We start from the raw sequence: 20,636 nt of genomic DNA, 5'->3' as shown, positions 1-20,636 counted from the left end.
AGAAGGACTAAGAAGGTGACATTTAAATAAAATAGGTGCGAAAGAGCAAGCTTTGGGGGTGCCTAGAAGACGACTATTGCCAGCAAGGAAATGGTGAGTATAAAACCCCAAGGGGAAGGCATGACCTTACCCTGCTTTAAGGAACCTCGAGGAGACCAGAATAGAGTGCAAATAACCAAAGAAGAGAGCAACGAAACAGAAAAGAGTAACTGTGGCCCAAGCATAGCACTTTCTAGGCCCACATCAAGATTTGCAGTTTTATTTCCAGTGAGATGGGTAGTCACCGGAATGTTCTGAGCAGAGGAGTAACATGAAATGATCTGTGTTTTAAAGATCATTCTGGCTAGGATGGTGTTGACAGTAGACTGAGGAGGCTAAAGTGGAAGAAAGAGCCAGCATAATCCTGGCCAACAACAGCTTGCCCCAGGGAGACAACAGTGGAGGAAGTTAGAAATGGTTGGAATTTGGGTGTATAGTGAATGTAGAACAAACAGGATTTTCTGATAAACTGGAAGAGAGGTAAGAGATTATTGGCCTAAGAATATGGAAAGACCCAACTGAATGACTAGAGGAAGGGTTTTTGACCTGAGTAACTGTTGCAATTCATCTCCCCTAGTGTCCTCTGGAACCTCACACAGTTAAGAAAACTGCCCTCCCTCATGTTTTACTATCTATCTCTGTCTCTCCTCTCTGACTATCTGCTGGTGCCTTCTTATCAGCCTATTAATATGCTCAAGTATCTCCTGATCCAGCTACTACACTGTCTCTCCTTTTCTCCTTTTATTATTCATACTTCTTGAAGAAACGGCCAAGACTTGCTGCTCCCACTCATCAACTCACCATTATGAAACTGCTCTGGCAGACACTAATGCCATCCCATTGTCCAATCCAGAAGTCTAAGAAACATCATAGATTTTGTCCTATTTTACAAGATGAGCACTCTGGAGCACCTGATCCTCCTCCTTGCTCCAACTCGGTTAACTCTGTTAGAGCCCCATGTGTGCAAGACACTGCGGTCTACACTCTCCTCATACGTCTGTGGACAGTCTTTCTCTGTCTCTTTTAAAGGGTTTTCCTTACTAAGCTATCCCTTTCACTGGTGTCCAACCTTTTGGTGTCTCTGGGCCACACTGGAAGAAGAAGAGCTGCCTTGGGCCACACATTAAATACACAAACACTAATGAAAACTAGATGAGAAAAAAAAGGTTTTAAGTAAATTTACAATTTTGTGTTGGGCCACATGCGGCCCCACAGGCCATGGGTTGGACACCCCTGAGAATGTTGCTAAACTTCAGTTCCACTCTCAGCCACTGCTCTTCTTATTCTTGATTTTTCAAACTTGAACACAAGTAATCTCTGCATGGACAGCTCCAAATAAATCAATTTCATAATATTTAACTTCTCTAAGTACTCTTTCCTAAATAATCTGACTGAATTCGTCAAAGTCCTTATCCCACTTTACTTATTTATTTATGAACAAATAAGTAAATTTTTTTAAAGGCACACACTTCACCCAATTCGCACTGTGGTGCACAAAAACATCAGAGATCTGTGTATAAATCCATGGGATTTCCTGTATTTCTCTGACACATACATTTCCGTAAGAATGAAGGGTGGTGTTACATGCTTCATCACAGAAATATGACATACTGGTCCATGTTGGGATGTTCTGAATTCAGGTATACAGTAGAATAAGATGGTGGGGATAAAGGCAATTTTAATGGACCCCAAATGAGATAAGCAGAAGCCCAGCAGAAGTCCAGCTGAGACCCAGCAGTCAAACCACAGAATCATGAGAAAAATATAAACTGTTGTTGTTTTAAGCCACTGTGTTGTAGGGCAGTTTGTTAGCCAACAATAGATAACTCAAACACACTACAAACTGATCACATTAAACTGATTATCTTCCCTCATTACATTTGTGTCTTCCCTCTTTTAATATTTCCTCTCTTCTTGAATAGTGCAGCTCAGTTAGTATCACTTTTATCTCATGTACGTGGGCACTCAAACTAGAAACCTGGAATCAGTCTTGATTCCATACTTTTCCTTCAACATCTAAAATCCAGTCAAAGACCAAATTCTGACAATATGACCTCCTAAATATTTGTCTGCACTCTCCTCTCTTCCTACTACTTCGGCCACTCAGATCCTCATGACCTTTAACCTGCATCGTGGCAACATCCTCCTAAATGCTCTAGACTCAGCTCCCTCATGTCATCCTCCATATATCTAACTAAACTGCAAATCTGATCATGCCATCTCCCTCTTAAAACTCTGAATGGCTTCCTTATTGCTCAAAGATAAACTTCAGGCTCACAGGGTCTCTGGGATCTAGGACCTATATTTCTCCTCAGGCCTTTCCAACTATGAAGCAAACAAAAATCATAAAGGAAAAGGCTGATATATTTAATTGCATGAAAATTAAAAATATCTGCAAAAACACCAAATTAATATAAGGTAAATGACAAAGTAGATATATATATATATAAAGAGTAATATCTTAAATTTGTAAAGAATATCTATAAATCATTAAGAAAGATGAGTGCCCTAACAGGAATATGGACAAAGAAATATAAACAAAGTATCCACCATAGAAGACATATAAAAAATAGATGTATAAAAGAAAGAGAGGGAAAGAGAAAGGAGGAGAAAGGGAAAGAGAAGGAAGGAAAGAAATGAACATATCCAACCTCATAAACAAGATATGCTTCTGGTGGAAGTATATATTAGTTTAATCTTTCTGGAGGCTATTTTGTAACATGTATCAAAACCTAAAATATGCATATCTCTTGATCCAGACATTTCACATTAAAAAAAAATTTACTCTAAGGAATAGAACAAGTACTCAAGGGCTTAAAAAATACTTGTTGCAGTTGTTTTTTAATACCTATAAATAACCCAAATATTGAATAAGAGATTGGTTAAACAAATCACTATATATCCATTCAATGGACTAAAACTGATGATGCAAACATTTAACACAAAAAGATAATTCAGATATATTGCTAAGTGAGAAAGCAGATTGCAGAAGATGATGTGAAGTACATTCTCATTTTTATAAAAATACACAAGTCTGCCCTGGCTGATGTAGCTCAGTGGATTGAGCACGGGCCTGTGAATCAAATGGCTGCCGGTTGATTCCCAGTCAGGGCACAGGCCTGGGTTGCAGACCAGGTCCCCAGTGAGGGGTACATGAGAGGCAATCACACATTGATGTTTCTCTCTCTCCTTTCCTTCCCCTCTCTCTAAAAATAAAAATATATAAAATATTTTTCAAAAAATCTACAAAAAATACACAAGCCTGGAAGGTACACACCAAAATGTTAACACTAGTAATATATGGGATTGTGGGTAATTTCCTTTTTTTTTGTCTGGCTTTATCTACTAATTTATTCCACTACACTGTGAATTCATTTGTATTAAAAAAAAATAAAGACTTCTGACCAAGATGGAGGTGTAGGTAGATATACTTTGCCTCCTCGCACAACCAAAAGAAGGACAACAAATTTAAAAACAAAAACCAATCACAACTGCCAGAAAATTGAACTGTATGGATCCAACAACCAAGGTGTTAAAGAAGAAGCATTCACCCAGACTGGTAGGAGGGGCAGAAATGGGCAGCTGGGGCAGAGAGGACACATAGCAAGACAGTGGCTAGAGGACCACAGGCAAGGTGGTGGCTGGCAGTCCCACATTTGCATGCAGATAAACCAAGAGGAACAACTGGGAAGCAAAACAAGACTGTGAAACACAGGGTTCCAGCGTAGGGAAATAAGGCCTCAAAACCTCTGGATGTAAAAAACCTGTTGGGGTTGCGGGGTAGGAGAAACTCCTAACCTCAAAGGAGAGTTCATTGAAGAGACCACAGTGACCTGGAACGTACACAAACCCACCCACCCAGAAATCAGTACCAGAAGGGCCCAATTTGCTTATGGGTAGCAGGGGAAGTGACTGAAAAGCCAGCGAGAGCTGAGCAGCAGCATTGTTCCCTCTTAGACCCCTCCCCCACATAGAGCGCCACAACACAGCCACATGGGTTGCCCTGCCCTGGTGCATACCTAAGGCTCCGCCACTTACAACATAACAGGTGTGCCAAAACAAAGAAATATGGCCCAAATGAAAGAACAGATCAAAGCTCCAGAAAAAGAATTAAGTGACAAGGAAATAGCCAACCTATCAGATGCACAGTTCAAAACACTGGTAATCAGGATGCTCACAGAAATGGTTGAGTATGGTTGCAAAAGAGAGGAAAAAGTGAAGGCTATGCAAAGTGAAAGAAAGGAAAATGTACAGGGAACCAACAGTGACAGGAAGGAAACCGGGACTCAAAGCAATGATTTGGACCAGAAGGAAGAAATAAACATTCAACCAGAACAGAATGAAGAAACAAAAATTAAAAAAACAAACAAACAAACAAAAACCTGAGGAGAAGCTTAGGAACCTCCAGGACAACTTTAAATGTTCCAACATCCAAATCACAAGGGTGCCAGAACGAAAAGAGGAAGAGCAAGAAATTGAAAACTTATTTGAAAAAAATAATGAAGGAGAACTTCCTCAATCTGGCAAAGGAAATAGACTTCCAGGAAGTCCAGGAAGCTCAGAGTCCAAAAGAAGTTGGACCCAAGGAAGCACACACCAAGGCACATCATAATTACATTACCCAAGATGTAATTATGATTACAAGATAAGGAGAGAACCTTGGAAGCAGCAAGAGAAAAGGAGACAGTTACCTACAAAGGAGTGCCCATAAGACTATCAGCTGATTTCTCCAATAACAACAAAAAATAAAAACCCTTCAGGCAAGAAGGAGCTGGCGAGAAGTATTCAAAGTCAGTATTCAAAGTATTCAAAGTATTCAAGAAGTATTCAAAGTATTCAAAGTCCATGAAAGGCATGGACCTCCACCCAAGATTACTCTATCCAGTAAAGCTTTCATTTAGAATGGAAGGGCAGATAAAGTGCTTCCCAGATAAGGTCAAGTTAAAGAAGTTCATCATCACCAAGTCCTTGCTATATGAAATGTTAAAAGGAGATATCTAAGAAACAGATGATGACCAAAAATATGAACAATAAAATGACAACAAATAACTATCAACAACTGAGATTCAAAAAAACAAAAACAAACTAAGCAAACAACTAGAACAGGAACAAATTCACAGAAATGGAGATCACATGGAGGGTTATCAGTGGGGAGGTGAAGGGGGGAGAATAGGGGAAAAGATACAGAAATAAGAAGCATAAATGGTAGGTAGAAAATAGACAGCGGGGGTGGTAAGAATAGTATAGGAAATGGAGAAGCCAAAAAACTTATATGTATGACCCATGGACATGAACTAAGTGGGGAATGAGAGTGGGAGTGGCAATGCAGGGCAGAGGAGAATAGAGCGTAGAAAAAAAATTGGGACAGATGTAATAGCACAATCAATAAAACACACTTTAAAAAAATAAAAAACTAAAATTAAAATTTAAAAAAGATTTCTTGATTGCTTTCTTCCCTATCAGCCAAAGGTTATATATGGACTAGCATTCATTTCATTGTTTCAAGTATTCCAGGCCCTAACCCCAAATACCACCTGAGAGTGTCCAGCAGGGCCCTTATTGACAGTGAAACATATATAGCATTAAACAGCAGATTATTATCCTGGGAACTTCTCTGTGGTCTCAAAAAACATAAATCAAATGGTTAAAATGATATTATAGTGGTGCCCAGAATATTGCCTTATATTAAAAGTGTGCAGAAGAGACTGAGGAGGGCAGGATCAGAAAGTAAGAGAAAGGACAGTGTGCAAAATAAAAAATGGAAACAGGTTAAGTCTCTATGGCAGTGATACTCAACTTTTCACACAAATGGTTATAAACACAATTAATAATAAATATTAAATGGTAACTCATTATCTTTTCAGAACTCAACCTTTCTAAAACAGGATGTGTAAGAAACTGGCTTCTGTGCCAACAAGAGACATAAAGCACATGCTCAGCAGCTCATGTACTTTAATCATAGATGAGACCCTCAAACTCTCACTAAAAGCCTCTACTATTACACACAGTTCTAACAAGCTTACACAGCTAGTTTCAAATCCATAGATTAATTGTGGCAAATCAGAGGCACTGATTCAGGAAGGCTCACGGATAACAGCAAGAAGTGACAGCTGACAGTCTCGTAAGAATGGAACCAGAAGACATTATAAAACACAAACATGAAATTCAAAAAGCATAGTAACCCAAGGGTATTTTATTCAGGAGCCAACTCTCTTAACTCTTATCAAGCAAAGATCTTACTCAATCTCTAACAAAACAATAACATTCTAACAATAGTGCATTCGAGAAATAAAAGAATTTAATGTTAAGAGCAACTTCACAATCATCTAGTCTTCATTTCACAGACAAGAAACCTGATAGACAGAGTTGGGAAGCAATTTGTCCAGAGAACAGGGCATGGTGGTCACCAGAGAGGTTCATATCAGGAGTACTTTCCACCTATATTATGCTGTCTCATAATCTAGAAGACAAGAAATATGTCATGTATTTCAGAATAAGTCTTATCCAAAATAGTGTATTTTTCAAAGTTGATAAACCCTTGGGGGTCAGGGAAACCTCTTTCCACGAAAAGTCATCTCAAATGGGCTCTCCATATGACCAAGCCAATTTTATCTTTGTCAGTCCTCTCCTTAAACCTAAGGAACTCTTCCACATCCTTCCCTACTCTCTTTAAACCCCACCTTAACTCCCAGCCCACAGCATTCAATAGAAAACAGAAGCTGTGAAGCAAGATCTCCCTCAACTTGCCAAACCCCACCAGTTTTGTTCCTGAACCCATTCTTTCTCCTCTTCCTTCCAGGTCACTTAATAAAGTGCTCTTCCTCCTGTCCAAAGTCATGTCCTTCACCTGTGTTCATGATTCCATCCATAACCTGCCATCACCTCCTCAGCATCATTCCATCAAGAATCCCCCCTGTACTATACATCTCTAACCTCTTCCTCTGCTTCATGTACTCAAGACCCTTCCACCATTAAAAATAACAAATTCCTCCCTCAGTCAGCATCTATATCACTTCCCATTCACTCATTTCACTGCCACCTGGACTCTACTCCATTGCTTCCCTTAAACTGCTTTAACAAAACTCATGAATGATCTCTCTATTTCCAAATCCAATAACCCTTTCTGATTTTTAACCCCCCAAAGTATCCACCCCTCCTTCTTTTAAATCTACTTAATATTCATTTTCATCACTCCCTGTCTCCTGATTCTACATCTATATCTTTGATTATTCCTTTTGCCCTCTTATGTGCTCACTCATTCATTCAACTGGTTTTCACTGAGCTCCTCAAATGGCACCACACTAGACACTGGGGATATAGCGATAAACAAGTGAGTCAACATTTCTGCTTTCAGGAAAGTGAAATTCTTGCAGAGAGAGAGAAACAATGAGCTGAAAAATTATTTGACACATGCTACCTGGCAAAATGAAACATTATGGGTTCCTCATATTGGATAGTCAAGGAAGTCTCTTCTGAGGTAAGATTTAACTATGATCTGAATGGCCAGAATCAGAAACCAACCACAGAAAGAGCAGGAGGAAGAACATCCCAGACAAAGGGACTAGCTAAGCCCAAGACACTAAAGAGGAAATAATGTTAAGTGCTGAAAAAGACAGAGATGAATCATTGTGGCGAAGAAGCATACTGGCTGAGGTGAGGAGAGATACAAGCTCTTGCAGGCATTGCAGGTCAGAGTGAGGAGTCTGGGTTTTTTTCTAGGCGTGCTCCTCTTCCTCCACCTGCCCCTCATACACTGATGATCCCAAGAAATCTACCCACAGCTGCTTCTCTCTTCTTCCACATGGTCTCCTTGAGATATCTCATTTCATTTGTTTTCATTAATACCACACACTTACAAGACAATTCCCACCAAACTTTTCTCTCAAATCTAGGCCAGTCCTATCCAACAGTGTCCTGAACTATATATATCCACATTGGATTTCCATTGGTGCTTCATGGTTAAAAGTCCAAAACGAAAGTATTCTCTTTCCCTCGTACACTGTTCTTTCTTTCTTTTTATTGATACCACCATCTACCCAGTCACTGAAGCCAGAAGTCCAACATTACTCTCACCCCCAACATCTAATTATTAACACTGATTTTTCCAGTGGAAGGGGAAGATATGAAAGAAGCCAAGCAAAAAAGGAATGGAATCCTTCATCTCCCATGATAATGACACCTCCCATTACGGCTCATACACAGGCCCAGGTTAACAATCCATCTCAGGTGTGTTGCCTTAGGCCCAGCTACACAAGTCTAACGCTTCAACCTAATCAAACCAACCCTGATGGTCCCTCCCAAATGGTCTCAACAGAAACTATACAACTTAAAAATCATATCTGACTTAGAAAAGATCTTCAAGATGACCCAGTGATCTCCTTATTTAAGGAAAAACATGCTCAGAGGAGGAAAATGATGTGTCCAAGATCACTGAGGAGACCAGACAATCTACTTCCTTGAGCTGTTTACTCATATTCCATGATCAAACCCTAGGAACTGAACTCGAATGTATGGACTTGGACATTATTCCATCATATCACCTTAAAATCAATGCCAGAATTGCTGAGTAGGTAGACAGGCACTTAACCCATTTGTTATTATTAACATAACATATGAGTATTCTAAAACTGTGATTTTAAAAGAAAAAGAAATACTTCATATTCTGGGAAATTCTGTATTATTTAAAAGCAACTTCTTTCAAGTGAATTCTCATCATTGATCAAAGAGCCACCAAGAGGTGACCTTCCGACAAGGTCACAGAGCTCACAGGCCAAACTACGAAGCATAATATACTGTTGATCCCTCTTTTCATTTGACCTTTCTGAAATTAGCAAGAACAGGGAGAAATAGGTGCCTATCTATAGTCCAAGTGCTATATTCAGTGATCAGTTTGGACATCACCTTTCTAGAGTCAATTTATAACTGAGCTGCTAGAGCCATACTTATGAACCTTTTAAAAACCAAATCCTCCTTGATAATTATAAAAATCTCATGTCCTCTCCCTAGCCTACCCCCTTAAGTCTACAATATTTGCCTCTTAAGAAGGTATACCATCATTCCCCCTCCTCTTTAAAGTTCCCTTCTTTCCTTGCTGGATGAGAGTTTATCCATGCTTTTCAAATTACACAGTCCCCTCCTAACTGTACTCTGCTCCCATACTCACTGCCCCAAATATAAGTTGCAAAATCACTGCCCTAATTTACTGTGGGCCAACAACCATCACAAGCTAGAAAATATCTGAGGTTTTGATACCTGACCTAATCTTCTTCATCTTCACAATACAGCATTTGAACAGTTTTAGAATTCCTTTATATAGTTAAGATACTTATACCTTGTATTGCTACCTTTGAGATTGATAGTATTAGTAACCCACAACTGAAGCTAATCAATAAAAAAAATGATATGGTTTTCTGGGAGGTATTTCACTTAGCTTTGAACTTGTCATTTTCAAATTTACCAAAAACCTAAAAGATTCAATAGTTCTTATTATTGTAATAAGGTCCCAAACATAAATCCATTATATTATCAAAATAAAGATAAGAGAGGTCTGTGGATTTCAAATTTGTCTGGTATGTAGTGCCTGGGCAGTGAATCTGAATTAGTACTGATTTGTTGTGTTATTCATTTAATTTATTCCCCAGTACCCACTGTTGACCTGTTCAAATTTAAGAGTCCTGGACTGGATACAAAGTAAACCTAAGGTTTACACCCTGCCTGGAAGAAACACTTGTATCTAACCCTGGAAAGTAGATACAAATGATACAAAGTAGATACAAAACAAGTAGATGCTAAGGAGCAAAACAAAACTGAAATTATGGACCCAAAACAGTCAACATAGCCAGCAAGAACGACAGGCAGCAGAGGACAGGAGAGATGCCCCACTTTGGTAGGTGTGGTGAATACTAGGGTTAGGTAGGACAAAGGTTAGGTGGGATTAAGATAGGTGGGTGGGGACGGGGAGGATATCTAGGTAAAGGGAACAATATGAGTAAAGCATCGGAAAGAACTAAATCCTTGGTAAATGGGAGATGAGGAGTGCACAGGCCTAAATGAAACAAGGGACCTGAGTTCGAGCAGAAGGACTTAAAGCTGGATAGGCAGCTGGGGTCAGGCATTCCTCCGGGGCAGAGAGACCCGTCAAAACTAATAGCAACTTGACAGGGGAAATTTTCCTAATACAGATGGCTTTCAAGCAGGAAAAAAATCAAACCACAATATCTATCTGAGATTCTCTATCTTCTCTTTATTCCTCATCCTGGGGTTGGTAGGTACTCTGAAATTTTAAATATATATATCTATATCTACCTATCTATCTTCAATCACCAGGACTCTAATTCCTCCAGTTTATACAAACAGCAAAACAAATATTGCCTGATTAAAACAAAATTCAGCCCTTGCTGGTGTGCCTCAGTGGATGGAGTGCTAGCCTGCAAACCAAAAGGCTGCCAGTTCAATTCCCAGTCAGGGCACATGTTTGGGTTATGGGCCAGGTCCCTAGTTGGGGAAGTGCAAGAGACAACTGATCACTATTTCCTCACACATCACTGTTTCTCTCCCCCTCTTTCTCCTTCCCTTCCCCTCTCTCTGAAAAATAAATATATAAAATCTTTTTTAAAAAATTTTAAAAGTTACCATTTACAGACTGCTAACTACAATATATGCTAGGCACTACACTAAGTGTTTTTGCATAATTTTATGCAAAATATATGCAAATTGTTAGGACTCCTTTATCCTAACAATTGGTTGCCTCCCATACGATCCCAGACTGGGGGTTGTATGTGCTGGAACCAGGGATTGAACCCGCAATTGAGGTATGTGCCCTGACTAGAAATGAACCCACAACCTTTTGGTTGGGATGACACTCCAACTGTGGTTCTAATCCCTAAAACCACAAATATTATCTACATTTTATAAATAAGAAGCTTGGATCTTTGTAAGTTGCCCAACATCACAGGGACAGGTCCAGGGTTCAAGGCAAGGGCTGCCTACCTCCAAATCCCTTGCTTTTAAACCACCATAAATAGCACTAACCTTGAAAGTCATCTCCTGGGGAGAACATCATAGTGCTCCCTTTATCCCAGAGGTACAGGGGGAGAAAAACAGTACTAGATATCAGGTTTCCCCCAGCCATTACTGAGTTACACCTTCTTGTCAAACCAAGCCTTTTTTCATAGCCAAAATGCCAGATACAATTATTTCTTCCAACGCTGCCCTCCTCATGTCCACCAAGATTCCCAGACTTCTAAAAATAGTAGAGAACAAAGATCCGAAGAACAGGGTAGGTGACCCACATGGGAAATTAAACAAGTCTAACAAACCTGTAAGATAATCATTACTTCCTGAACCAAGAAGATTCACTGACCAGGGAAAATGATGACTTAAGGGTACCAGCAGGAATCCTGCCACCTCCGTATATTGTAGCTCAGGCCCCACTCCTCCCAGAAGGGCCCAACTGATGAGCCCCGAGTCCTCTTCTTTCTTCCTGTCCCCAAAAGGTAATAAACTCTCCATTTTGTTCTCAAATTCATGCTCAGTACCAGAGGCACAAGCGTCTTTCTTTCATCCTAAAGCTCCCAGCACAAGAACTGCAAGCATCCTTAAAAACAGGCAACAGATTGCATGGCATTATACTGCTTTCTCCAAGGTTCAAGTCCTAGATGAAAGGCATCATTATGGGAGATCATTTTAACTACAAATGCTAATCTAATATCAATGCTATGCTTGGCCTTCTATTATAAAAATATAGGGATGCCATAAACTCTTTCATCCAATAATCTCTTGGTTCTTCGGATATCACAAATAACAAAGCTTCAATTGGCATTGCCATCCATTATATGCCAAGCTTAACTCAGAGCCCAAGGAGAAAACTGACCAGCTCAAGCTCATTCACATACAGCAGACCTCAAATAAAATTCCAGATGTTTACTCTTTCAACTTTGTTCCAACTTGAGGAACTCGCCCTCTGCCAAAGTGGGAGTCTCACTCATCGGACTCCTTTATCCTAACAATTGGCTATAGAACTGAGGTGGTTTAAAGTATACATAATAGGCTAAATAACAATAAAGATAAAAGACAAATAGTAATAAAGATAATAATGGAGGGAGTAAGTAGGCACAGAATTCTGTAGCCAGTACTACCTGAATATGCTAATATTCATTACTCCCAAGTGATTAAAAAAATCACACAGAATGAAAAGGCTTTTTCTGTTTGGGTATAAACACAGAACATATGATTTACTATGGAGGTAATTTTGTTCCTCAAAAGAGACCAAAAATGTTGCAATATTTACTTCAGTTTTACTAAGAATATATTATATGCAAACATGCTGAACTCGGTATGATCCCTAAAACAAAGTTCTTCAAAGAAGAGGTTCCAGAGAAGAAACTCTTTTAAGAGCCTTAAGATGGGTAAGAACAAGCCATCTTCACAAAATCTTTCCTAACCATTTCAGTCCTCCCTGACTTCCTTCTCCTCAATCAGTCTTTCCAGGATTTGAGACTATACCACACACTCCAGCATTTCAATAGCTATTGTCTTGTGTGTTGGTTATCATGTCAATTAGGAAGGCAAGAGTCAAGTCTCCTATATCTTCTCAGTTTGGCATGGCAAGATGACTTAAATTTATATAGTCATTGGTGTAGCTTGACTACTTTATTGTACGGCACAGTTCTGGACCAAAGGAAAGGTCATCTCAAAACATACAGCCCCCAGCAAGCAGTGAGCACACTTTCTGCTTCTGTTTCTTTGGCCGTGCTGTTCTCTCTGCCTAGAATGTTCTTTCAACCTTGTCGACCTAGTAATAAGTTCCTGGTTTGTGTTGTTTGTTTGTTTGTTTTATTTTGCTTTGTTTTAATTCTCACCCAAGGACATTTTTTTCACTGCTTCTAAAAAGAGAGGAAGGAAGAGAAACATTGATGTGAGGGAGAAATATCAATTGGTTGCTTCCTATACGATCCCAGACTGGGGGTTGTATGTGCTGGAACCAGGGATTGAACCCACAATCTAGGTATGTGCCCTGACCAGAAATGAACCCACAACCTTTCGGTTGGGATAACACTCCAACTGAGCCACATCAGCCAGGGCAATAAGTTCTTGCTTTTGAAGACATACCTCAAATATCACCCTTCTTTAGCTTTCCTTGACTACTCCTCACCCCATAAAATTAATTGCTCCCTCATGTCTGTTCTCCTAGGCCTTTTACATCCTTAGAGCTATTTGTTCATATGTCTGAAGTTCAACAACTGTGAGCTCAAGGCAGAGTGTGTCTTACTTATCATTGCATTGATATCCCACACTTAGTGAGTACTCAATAACAGTTACTGAATATGGCAATGAATGAACCAACAAACCATAATCTCCCAATTTATCCTGCAGTAGTTCCTTCCCCTGCACCAAAAAATGACTCCAGAAAAGTAGACTAAAAGTTACTCTTTGCTACTTCAAAGTGCTACGTTCTACTTCAGTAGACAATACCACTTCTATTATTATCATTGTTTGGCTCTTTCAGATGCAGATGTCACAGTTATTTCTTAAACAGGCTCAGGAAGTGCTTACCCTCTGAAGAGTACAAGATGAAGGTAGATGGTGTTAGTCCCCTGTATGAAGTGTCAACTGTCAAATATTACTAGCTAAAATGACTGCTCTGATGCAGTAATGTTTTTCATGTGTACTTTATTAATATTTATCAAGCTTTTCCTGTGTATCCTACATGCAGTTTCAGCTACTGAGGTATGAGTGTATGCCTCCTCCATACTCTCCCACTCAAAACCCACGTGAAACTGTCTCTCCCTTTTCTGTCATTAAATGAGCATGACTTTGTTAGGAAGACCAAAGGAAAGACCATGCAATTGCTTATTCTAGATTTCACTTCTGAATTCTAGATTTGGCTATATTTAGCAAAGCTATAACTGTCCTCATGCCTGAAGCCAGGAAGAAGACACCATTCACAAACCACCCCCTGAAAATCTGCAGTTGCCGCTGACAAACCAGACTTCCCAGCAGGCAGACATCTGAAGTGGGAGGCATCAAATTGGTTTTGCATCAAGAAAAGACCTCAGGTACTTTTAACTCACCTCTCTGCCTGGTACTAAAGCTCTCCATAACCTTATTTCCTTTTCTTTTCTCTCCAACATACCCTCTGTTGTGGTCAAACATCCTCATTATCTCCCCTGGCAACTCCTTCCTGAAACAGTGGTCTCACTCCCTACCTGCTTCCGCTTTAAGCTTTCTGCTTTTCTTTGAACCTTCAGGACCACTCCTTCCCCAGACACTAGCCACTCCCTTGCCCCAAGTGCTTAGTGAATACCTATTTAATCGCTACTCAAAAGGCCCAGGGCCACTGAAGAAAGTGAGCAGCAAGCACATCCAGGGAACAAATTATAAAATTATTTCCTTGTACCATTCCACATTCTTCTTTCCTTGATGCTGAAGGGAAACTTGTACTAACCAAAATGATAACACTAAATCAGTCAGTATTCCCAGAACTTATGAGTACAGCTTCACCACTCCACACTTTCACGTATGCTGTTCTCTCTGCTTACAAGACCTCAGGTAAAGGTAACCCTCATCTGGAACATCTGCTGGGCAATTTCCATTCCTATTCAAAGAGCACTTCATCTATAAATCCTCACCCCCAGGCCCTTTCTCTTTATCGTCTCATATGGTCTCTTTAACACCTACTGTCCACCAAGGGCCATGCTAAGTGCTGGACACTTACCTTACGGTTATTTGTTGGTCTGTGAGTTCCATAAGAGCTGAGCCCAAATCCCACTCATCTTATAGCTCTGATCTAATACAGTGCCCGCCATAAAGAAGGCACTAACAAACATACGCTAAATGAATACATGCATGCAGTATATTGATACCACCACCATGTTATACATACATCATGTATGTACATTTGATTTTTTAGCTAGTTTCACAAACATTTTTAAACCTCACTCTCTTGTGCTGTAGGTAGAAGAAACTGTCAGAGTTTACTGATTTGAAGACTTAACTCAGTAGTTCTCATTAGCCCTAGACCTCGATTCCTTTGGTGCAGGTGAGAAACTGTTCTAAAGGGCCACCTTGTCCACCGTATATAGAACTGAAACAGTGTGGAATGTTGTCTGGAACACAGTAGGTATTCAACAAACATTTACTTATGGTTTAGTAAAGGCCTCATATAAGGCCTTATAGCTATATAAGGCCTCATATAGCTAAGGTGGGGTATGATAAAAGCAGAGCTTCTCAGTCCTCTTTAAGCATTGCTCCAATTTTCCCACTGAACTCATTCTGGAAGCTTACACCAAATCTTCCCTTAACTTCACATGCCTATTACATCAGACATGATTTAGCCTCTTGTTCTGGCATCTTTGCTGAGGAAGCTAAAGAAAAAATATCCTCCCTTGCACCCAGCCTAGAGATAGCCATATTCCTCTGAACTCATGACTCAGAACCTTCATTTCCCCAAGACAAACAAGCCCCCTCTAGACTAGTCAGTGCAACTAGGCAAGCAGAGCTGATGTTGCTGATGGCAGGCCAGGCACTCTCCTGTCTTACTTCAATACCTCCTCCTCAGGGTGCTTGCAATTCCTCACTATAAAGCATAGACCAACACCCACATTAGGGAAAAAGGGATGATTGGTGGGATATGGAGGTAATAAAGTCTGTGTTTGAAACCCACCACGCCATCCCTCCCTGAACTGCCTGGCTATTGCCCTGGGCACTTGCTGCACAACTCTCATCAACCCTAGGCAATTCTGGCTGGGACTGGTAGCCAGGTCAGCACCTGACACCTCAAACAGAAGAGGGTCCAGGAAGGAACATGACTATCCAGAACTCCTGTTGACCCTTCAAGGAGCTGATGAGACTTCTGCAAAGAACACCTGGCTCTGTCCGCCCACAATGGGGGGAAAAATTCCTGAAGATTCCTGTAGCCACACTAGCCTTCACATTGCCACTCTCACTTCCATTTAACTATATGTATGATGTAATGGTGCTGGTAAATAAGGGCTACCATTTACTGAACACCTGAAACAAATGTTAAATAATTTATATTCATTGCCTCATATCATCTTCAAGACCACTCCACAGGACAGTGGTTCTTAAACTTTAACTTGCATCAGAATCACTCCAGGAACTTGTTAAAGCCCTATACCCATGGTTTGTGGAATGGGCCTGAGCATTTGCAAGCTCCCAGATATTGCTCCTGATCCAGGCTCTATGGTTTAAGATCTGCCCACAGGAAAACAGAGATTCAAGAAAGGTTTAAAATGTCTTACCTAAGGTTTCACAGCTAGTAAAGAACAGGTCCAGAATTTGAACCTAGTTATGCCTGGCTTCACAGGGCTGGTAACCATGCTGTTGTATGTGTGAATGTTTGCTTTGTGTTCCCAAATTCACTGACAGCTCCTTAAAGGCAGACATTACACTTTAGAGCTCCCCATGTCCCTCTCAAGAACTTAGTGATGCCTTTGTATTTGGTAAGTGCTACAAATACTTTGTATACTGGCTCCTACATAGCCACATGTCTAAGGGTCACATTTTCAAACTCAGTTCTACTCAAAAAACCATAGAGGGCAATATTGACAGACCTGGTCTTACATGAGACTCTCTCTTATTACTCTGAGTCTTTGTCTATGATTCACAATACCTAGGTAACTCCTACTCATTCTTTAGCCAGTCACTTCCTATAGAAAGCAATTCTCAGCTCTCTAAAATTGGGGGCCACCCTAAGTTTATCTCCATGATAGCACGTCACTCATTCTAACTGGCTATTTCCTATCTCTCAAAGTAGTTTGTAAACTCCAGCATCTAGTCCTATATCATATCCCTGGAGCCTAGCACAGTGCCTGGCACATCAAAGACACTCCACAATTGTTTGCTGAATGAATGAATGAATGAATGGACAGCTACAAGCCCTAAGTTTCACTTAAAAATAATGCATGATGTGCAGTTTTCAGGGATGAATTCTGGGGAAGAAGAGAGCAGCCTAGATAAGAAAGACCAATTTTGCCTTTTCTCTTTCCCATCGCACAGACTGAGAACAGGCACCACTTAGGGTAATACTGTCTACAGTGAGACAATATCCGAGCTGAACAAAATGCTCCTGGGTCAGCAGAGGCCATTCAGAGGAATGGAAAGAGCTATGCACTCCATTATTCCTCCCAATTTCTCTTTCACACTCTCCTCCATTTCTCCATCCCAGTGCAGTCAAGGGCTTTGGCACAGGGATGAAAGAGACAGATCAGACTCAAGGGTGCGGATCTGGCAGCCAACACAGAAGCATCTCCCATCCTGCACCAAAGCCCACAATTGTGGAAAGATCCAGAGGGACAGTGACTCAGGCCCCAGATTAAGTCCAGCTACAGCTGCACTGAAAATGGAAGAACAATAATTTCACAAGGACATTTTCAGACCTTTTTAAAAAGAGTGTTTTTAAAGTAAAGGCTTCAACCCTAACCCCAGAACACTGGGCCCTGCTGAATCCACTGCTTAGACAAGCTGAGAGCCAAACATAGCTTCTTCTTCCTCCCAACCTGCCCGCAGGCATTTCCCAGGCCCTGGTTGGAACTCTTGCTTCAACCTTAGCTTACAAAAAGTCTCCTTCCCCAGTTCCACCAACATTTGCAGCAATAGAGGCCTTCCCTTCCCCCACCCCCTTGCAGCAGATAACACAACCTAGAGCAGATTGGCCCCATCCAATTAGTTTGAAGAGCTTCATGCCAAGGAAATTGCTGCTTTTTAAAAAAATAAAAGCACACTACATAGGCAATGGGCTGTAAAAAGTATGAGTCTGGTATAATTATGAAGGTCGAGGTTAAGGTTACCAAAAAAGGCATGCAAAGATTTCCAGAAGGTCTGGGGACTAAAAATATAGATTTAGATATGGAATTTGCACAGCAAATACAGCAGATCTAAATAACATATCCAATACAGAAAAAGGAAAAAATCAGATGCCACTCTCAAGTAATTCTTTCAGCATTAAAAAAAAAACAACAACCTGAAATAGAAGGAATAGGGGCCTATTGACTGATTTCAAAATAACCACATTCATTTCATGTAATATCTGTTATCTTAGCTACATCCTGGGGACCTGATTACAGTTGGGTCAAGAAACCTCGTCAAACTCACCAAGAGACTTAGCTCTCAGAAAAACATTTCCATTTTCTGAAAATCCTCTCTTCCTTCCACTGCCTGCTCATGGCAATGGGAAAGTTGGGTAGAAGAAAGAGAAGGGGAAACCCCTCTGCGGCCCTCACATCAATTATTTCAAGTTTTAGGAGAATGACAAGCCCATCACCCTACATTTGATGTAAAGAGTCATACTTTCACACCTATGTTTTTCTCACCTGATCTTCAAGATTTGGTGTGTCAATGTTTTCTTAAAAATAAAATAAAAGACCACTGAGGTAAACATGTCCAGCAACCTCCCCCTGCCCCATAAACCCTGGCACTTTCAAATCTCAATTTTAAATTTCTCAAGGACATTGATTCTCAGGGCACGAGAAGGGGAAGGGAGTGTCAACTGGTCAAAATCCATTCATACATTCAACAACTAGAAACCAGAATCGTGCTGTATCAACCCAAGATTTTCATTTACGGCGCACTTAAGAGTCCTACCGTACCTTCTGCCAACACTTCGTCCACAGTGACCTGCTGTCGCCCAATGCCAAAGACCCTTCCGATGTAACCACTGCCCAGGCCCGAGGTGCTGCCCCCTCCTCCGCTGGAGCCGGAGCCCAGGCCAGAGCTGCCTTGCTCTCGCCGGGAGTCAAAAAACTTCTTCATCTTGCGAATAGGAAGCAGTAAAGCAAAATACCGACAGTTTCTAGATTTTTTTTTTTTTTTAAGAAAACAAGAGATCCAAGGATTTCTTCTCGGATTTCAGTTCGGAGAGGAGCCACCCGAATCCGGCCGTGGGGGTGGGGGCTGAGGGAGGATGCCTATAGGAATATGCGCGTCAATTGCGCGGTGGTCCCCTCCTCCTCAAAAGAGCGATTCGTGTAAGTTTAAACCTGTGATGACAGAGGAAGAGAGACAGGATGAATCAGTAACATACTTAAAAAATTCAACTGCTGAGTCTTAGAGGGAGCAAAAGCCATCAACCTGGGGAAATGCTTGCTTGCTGCATTTTCTTAACGAGAAAAACCCTGGGGCTGAAAATGCGTCCTCGGCCCCCAAACCCGGGACCCTGTGCCCGGGGCTCAGAAAAAAGGAGGAATTCAGGCCGCCTGGAACAGCGTCGACTGAGCTGGCCACTGCTGCCCCCCAATCCGTCCCGCTCCTCCCCGGTCTCCCCACCTCCCCTCAAGGCAGCATCCCAGCAGCACCCACTTGAGAAGGCTCGACGACCGGCGCCCAGCTACCAGCCCCGCAACATTGTCACGGCCGCCAGGCCTGCCTGCGTGGGGGAAAAGGAGGCGGCGCTGCAGCGAGAGCCGGGGCCGTGTACGGCACCCGCCCGCCCGCCAGCTGATCCTCGAAGCGCCCGGCGGAGACTGACCCGCTGCCCCTCCCCCGCGCGCGCTCCCGCTCAGCTCCATCCACCCAACCAGGAAGTGAACCGCCGCCGGAAGTGCCTCTCCTGGTAGTCCGGCTAAGCCTGGGCCCACCTCCCACCGCCTCTCTGTCGCGACAGGCGGGAAGGGGTGGTCAGAAAGAACCGGACTAGGGAAAGGGGGTCTCGGTGCAGAGAATTTTGGAAAAGAACATCGATCTCGCCCAATCCGCAGGTCACCTCGGGAAAGGTAGTTCAGCGCAGCACAGCGGTTGTACTACAATTCCCAGGATGTCCTGGAGAAGCCAGCAAGGCGGTGGCGGTGGCCCCCTGGTCCTCGAAGGTGGTTAGTGGGGTGGTGCATTTGTGGAGATTCGGTTATTTGAATACATCCGGTAAAAAAAACTGCCAGGGACTCGGGTTTCCACCCTGCGGCATGTTCCACCCTTCTGGAGCCATCTTATTTGCGGCTTGAACTCCTGGCACAAGGGATTCTGGGGTTTGTGGTTTCCAAATGGGTCAAGATTGACACTTGAAGGACGCAGCGCAACCGCTTATCCCCTAGCCAGTCCTGCCTGGGCAGAAGGTGGAAGCCCAATGGTGATCAGAAAAATTTTGCTGGCAGTTGATTTAAGGACCACACCCTAACGTAAATGAAACCAGTGCTTTTCTGTCCCCAACCTCAAAAGCCTCCTTTGGTCCCAGATGTTATTGAGAACCAGCTCCGCATTCAGCTCTGAGCTTTGCACTGTGAGGACGCTTAGTAACTCAGTGGCCGGTCTGAGAATCTACAGGCACAACTCAAACCGAGAAACTCACAAGGTGTGTGCAGGACAGATACTGGGTATCAGGAAATATGACCCCTTAGCACTGACCCCAAACTTTGGGGTTCGTCTGCTGGCGGTGACCCTAAATTCTTCCACCTTTACTGATGCTGACCCCCTCCCACACAAGAACCATAGGCTGACCTGTTATATATTTTTCTCCCCCCTTGATGCTTATTTTACCCTGATATCGCCTGAGTGCCGGGGATGGGGGATAGGCCATGCGATTTGCATCTGTCAAATGCAGAAGATTTACATCGCCGGTCGGTCCCCTTCTCCATCCCTGGATTTCC

General features: G+C 41.9%; 1 protein-coding gene across 1 annotated transcript in view; it reads right to left on the bottom strand.

Annotated features, from left to right (window-relative positions):
- AAK1 (AP2 associated kinase 1) overlaps window positions 1-19,534 on the bottom strand; it is a 173,069-nt gene extending 153,535 nt beyond the window's left edge. Inside the window, 2 exon segments of the mRNA XM_036028129.1 lie at window positions 18,648-19,037; window positions 19,357-19,534. Coding sequence (XP_035884022.1) covers window positions 18,648-18,810 — 163 coding nt within the window. The 5' untranslated portion in view covers window positions 18,811-19,037; window positions 19,357-19,534.
- Between the last annotated feature and the right edge of the window lie 1,102 nt (window positions 19,535-20,636).

This window comes from Phyllostomus discolor, chromosome 6 (assembly GCF_004126475.2).
Source record: "Phyllostomus discolor isolate MPI-MPIP mPhyDis1 chromosome 6, mPhyDis1.pri.v3, whole genome shotgun sequence".
Classification (NCBI taxonomy): domain Eukaryota; kingdom Metazoa; phylum Chordata; class Mammalia; order Chiroptera; family Phyllostomidae; genus Phyllostomus; species Phyllostomus discolor.
This window is presented reverse-complemented; position numbering and strand designations above follow the sequence as displayed.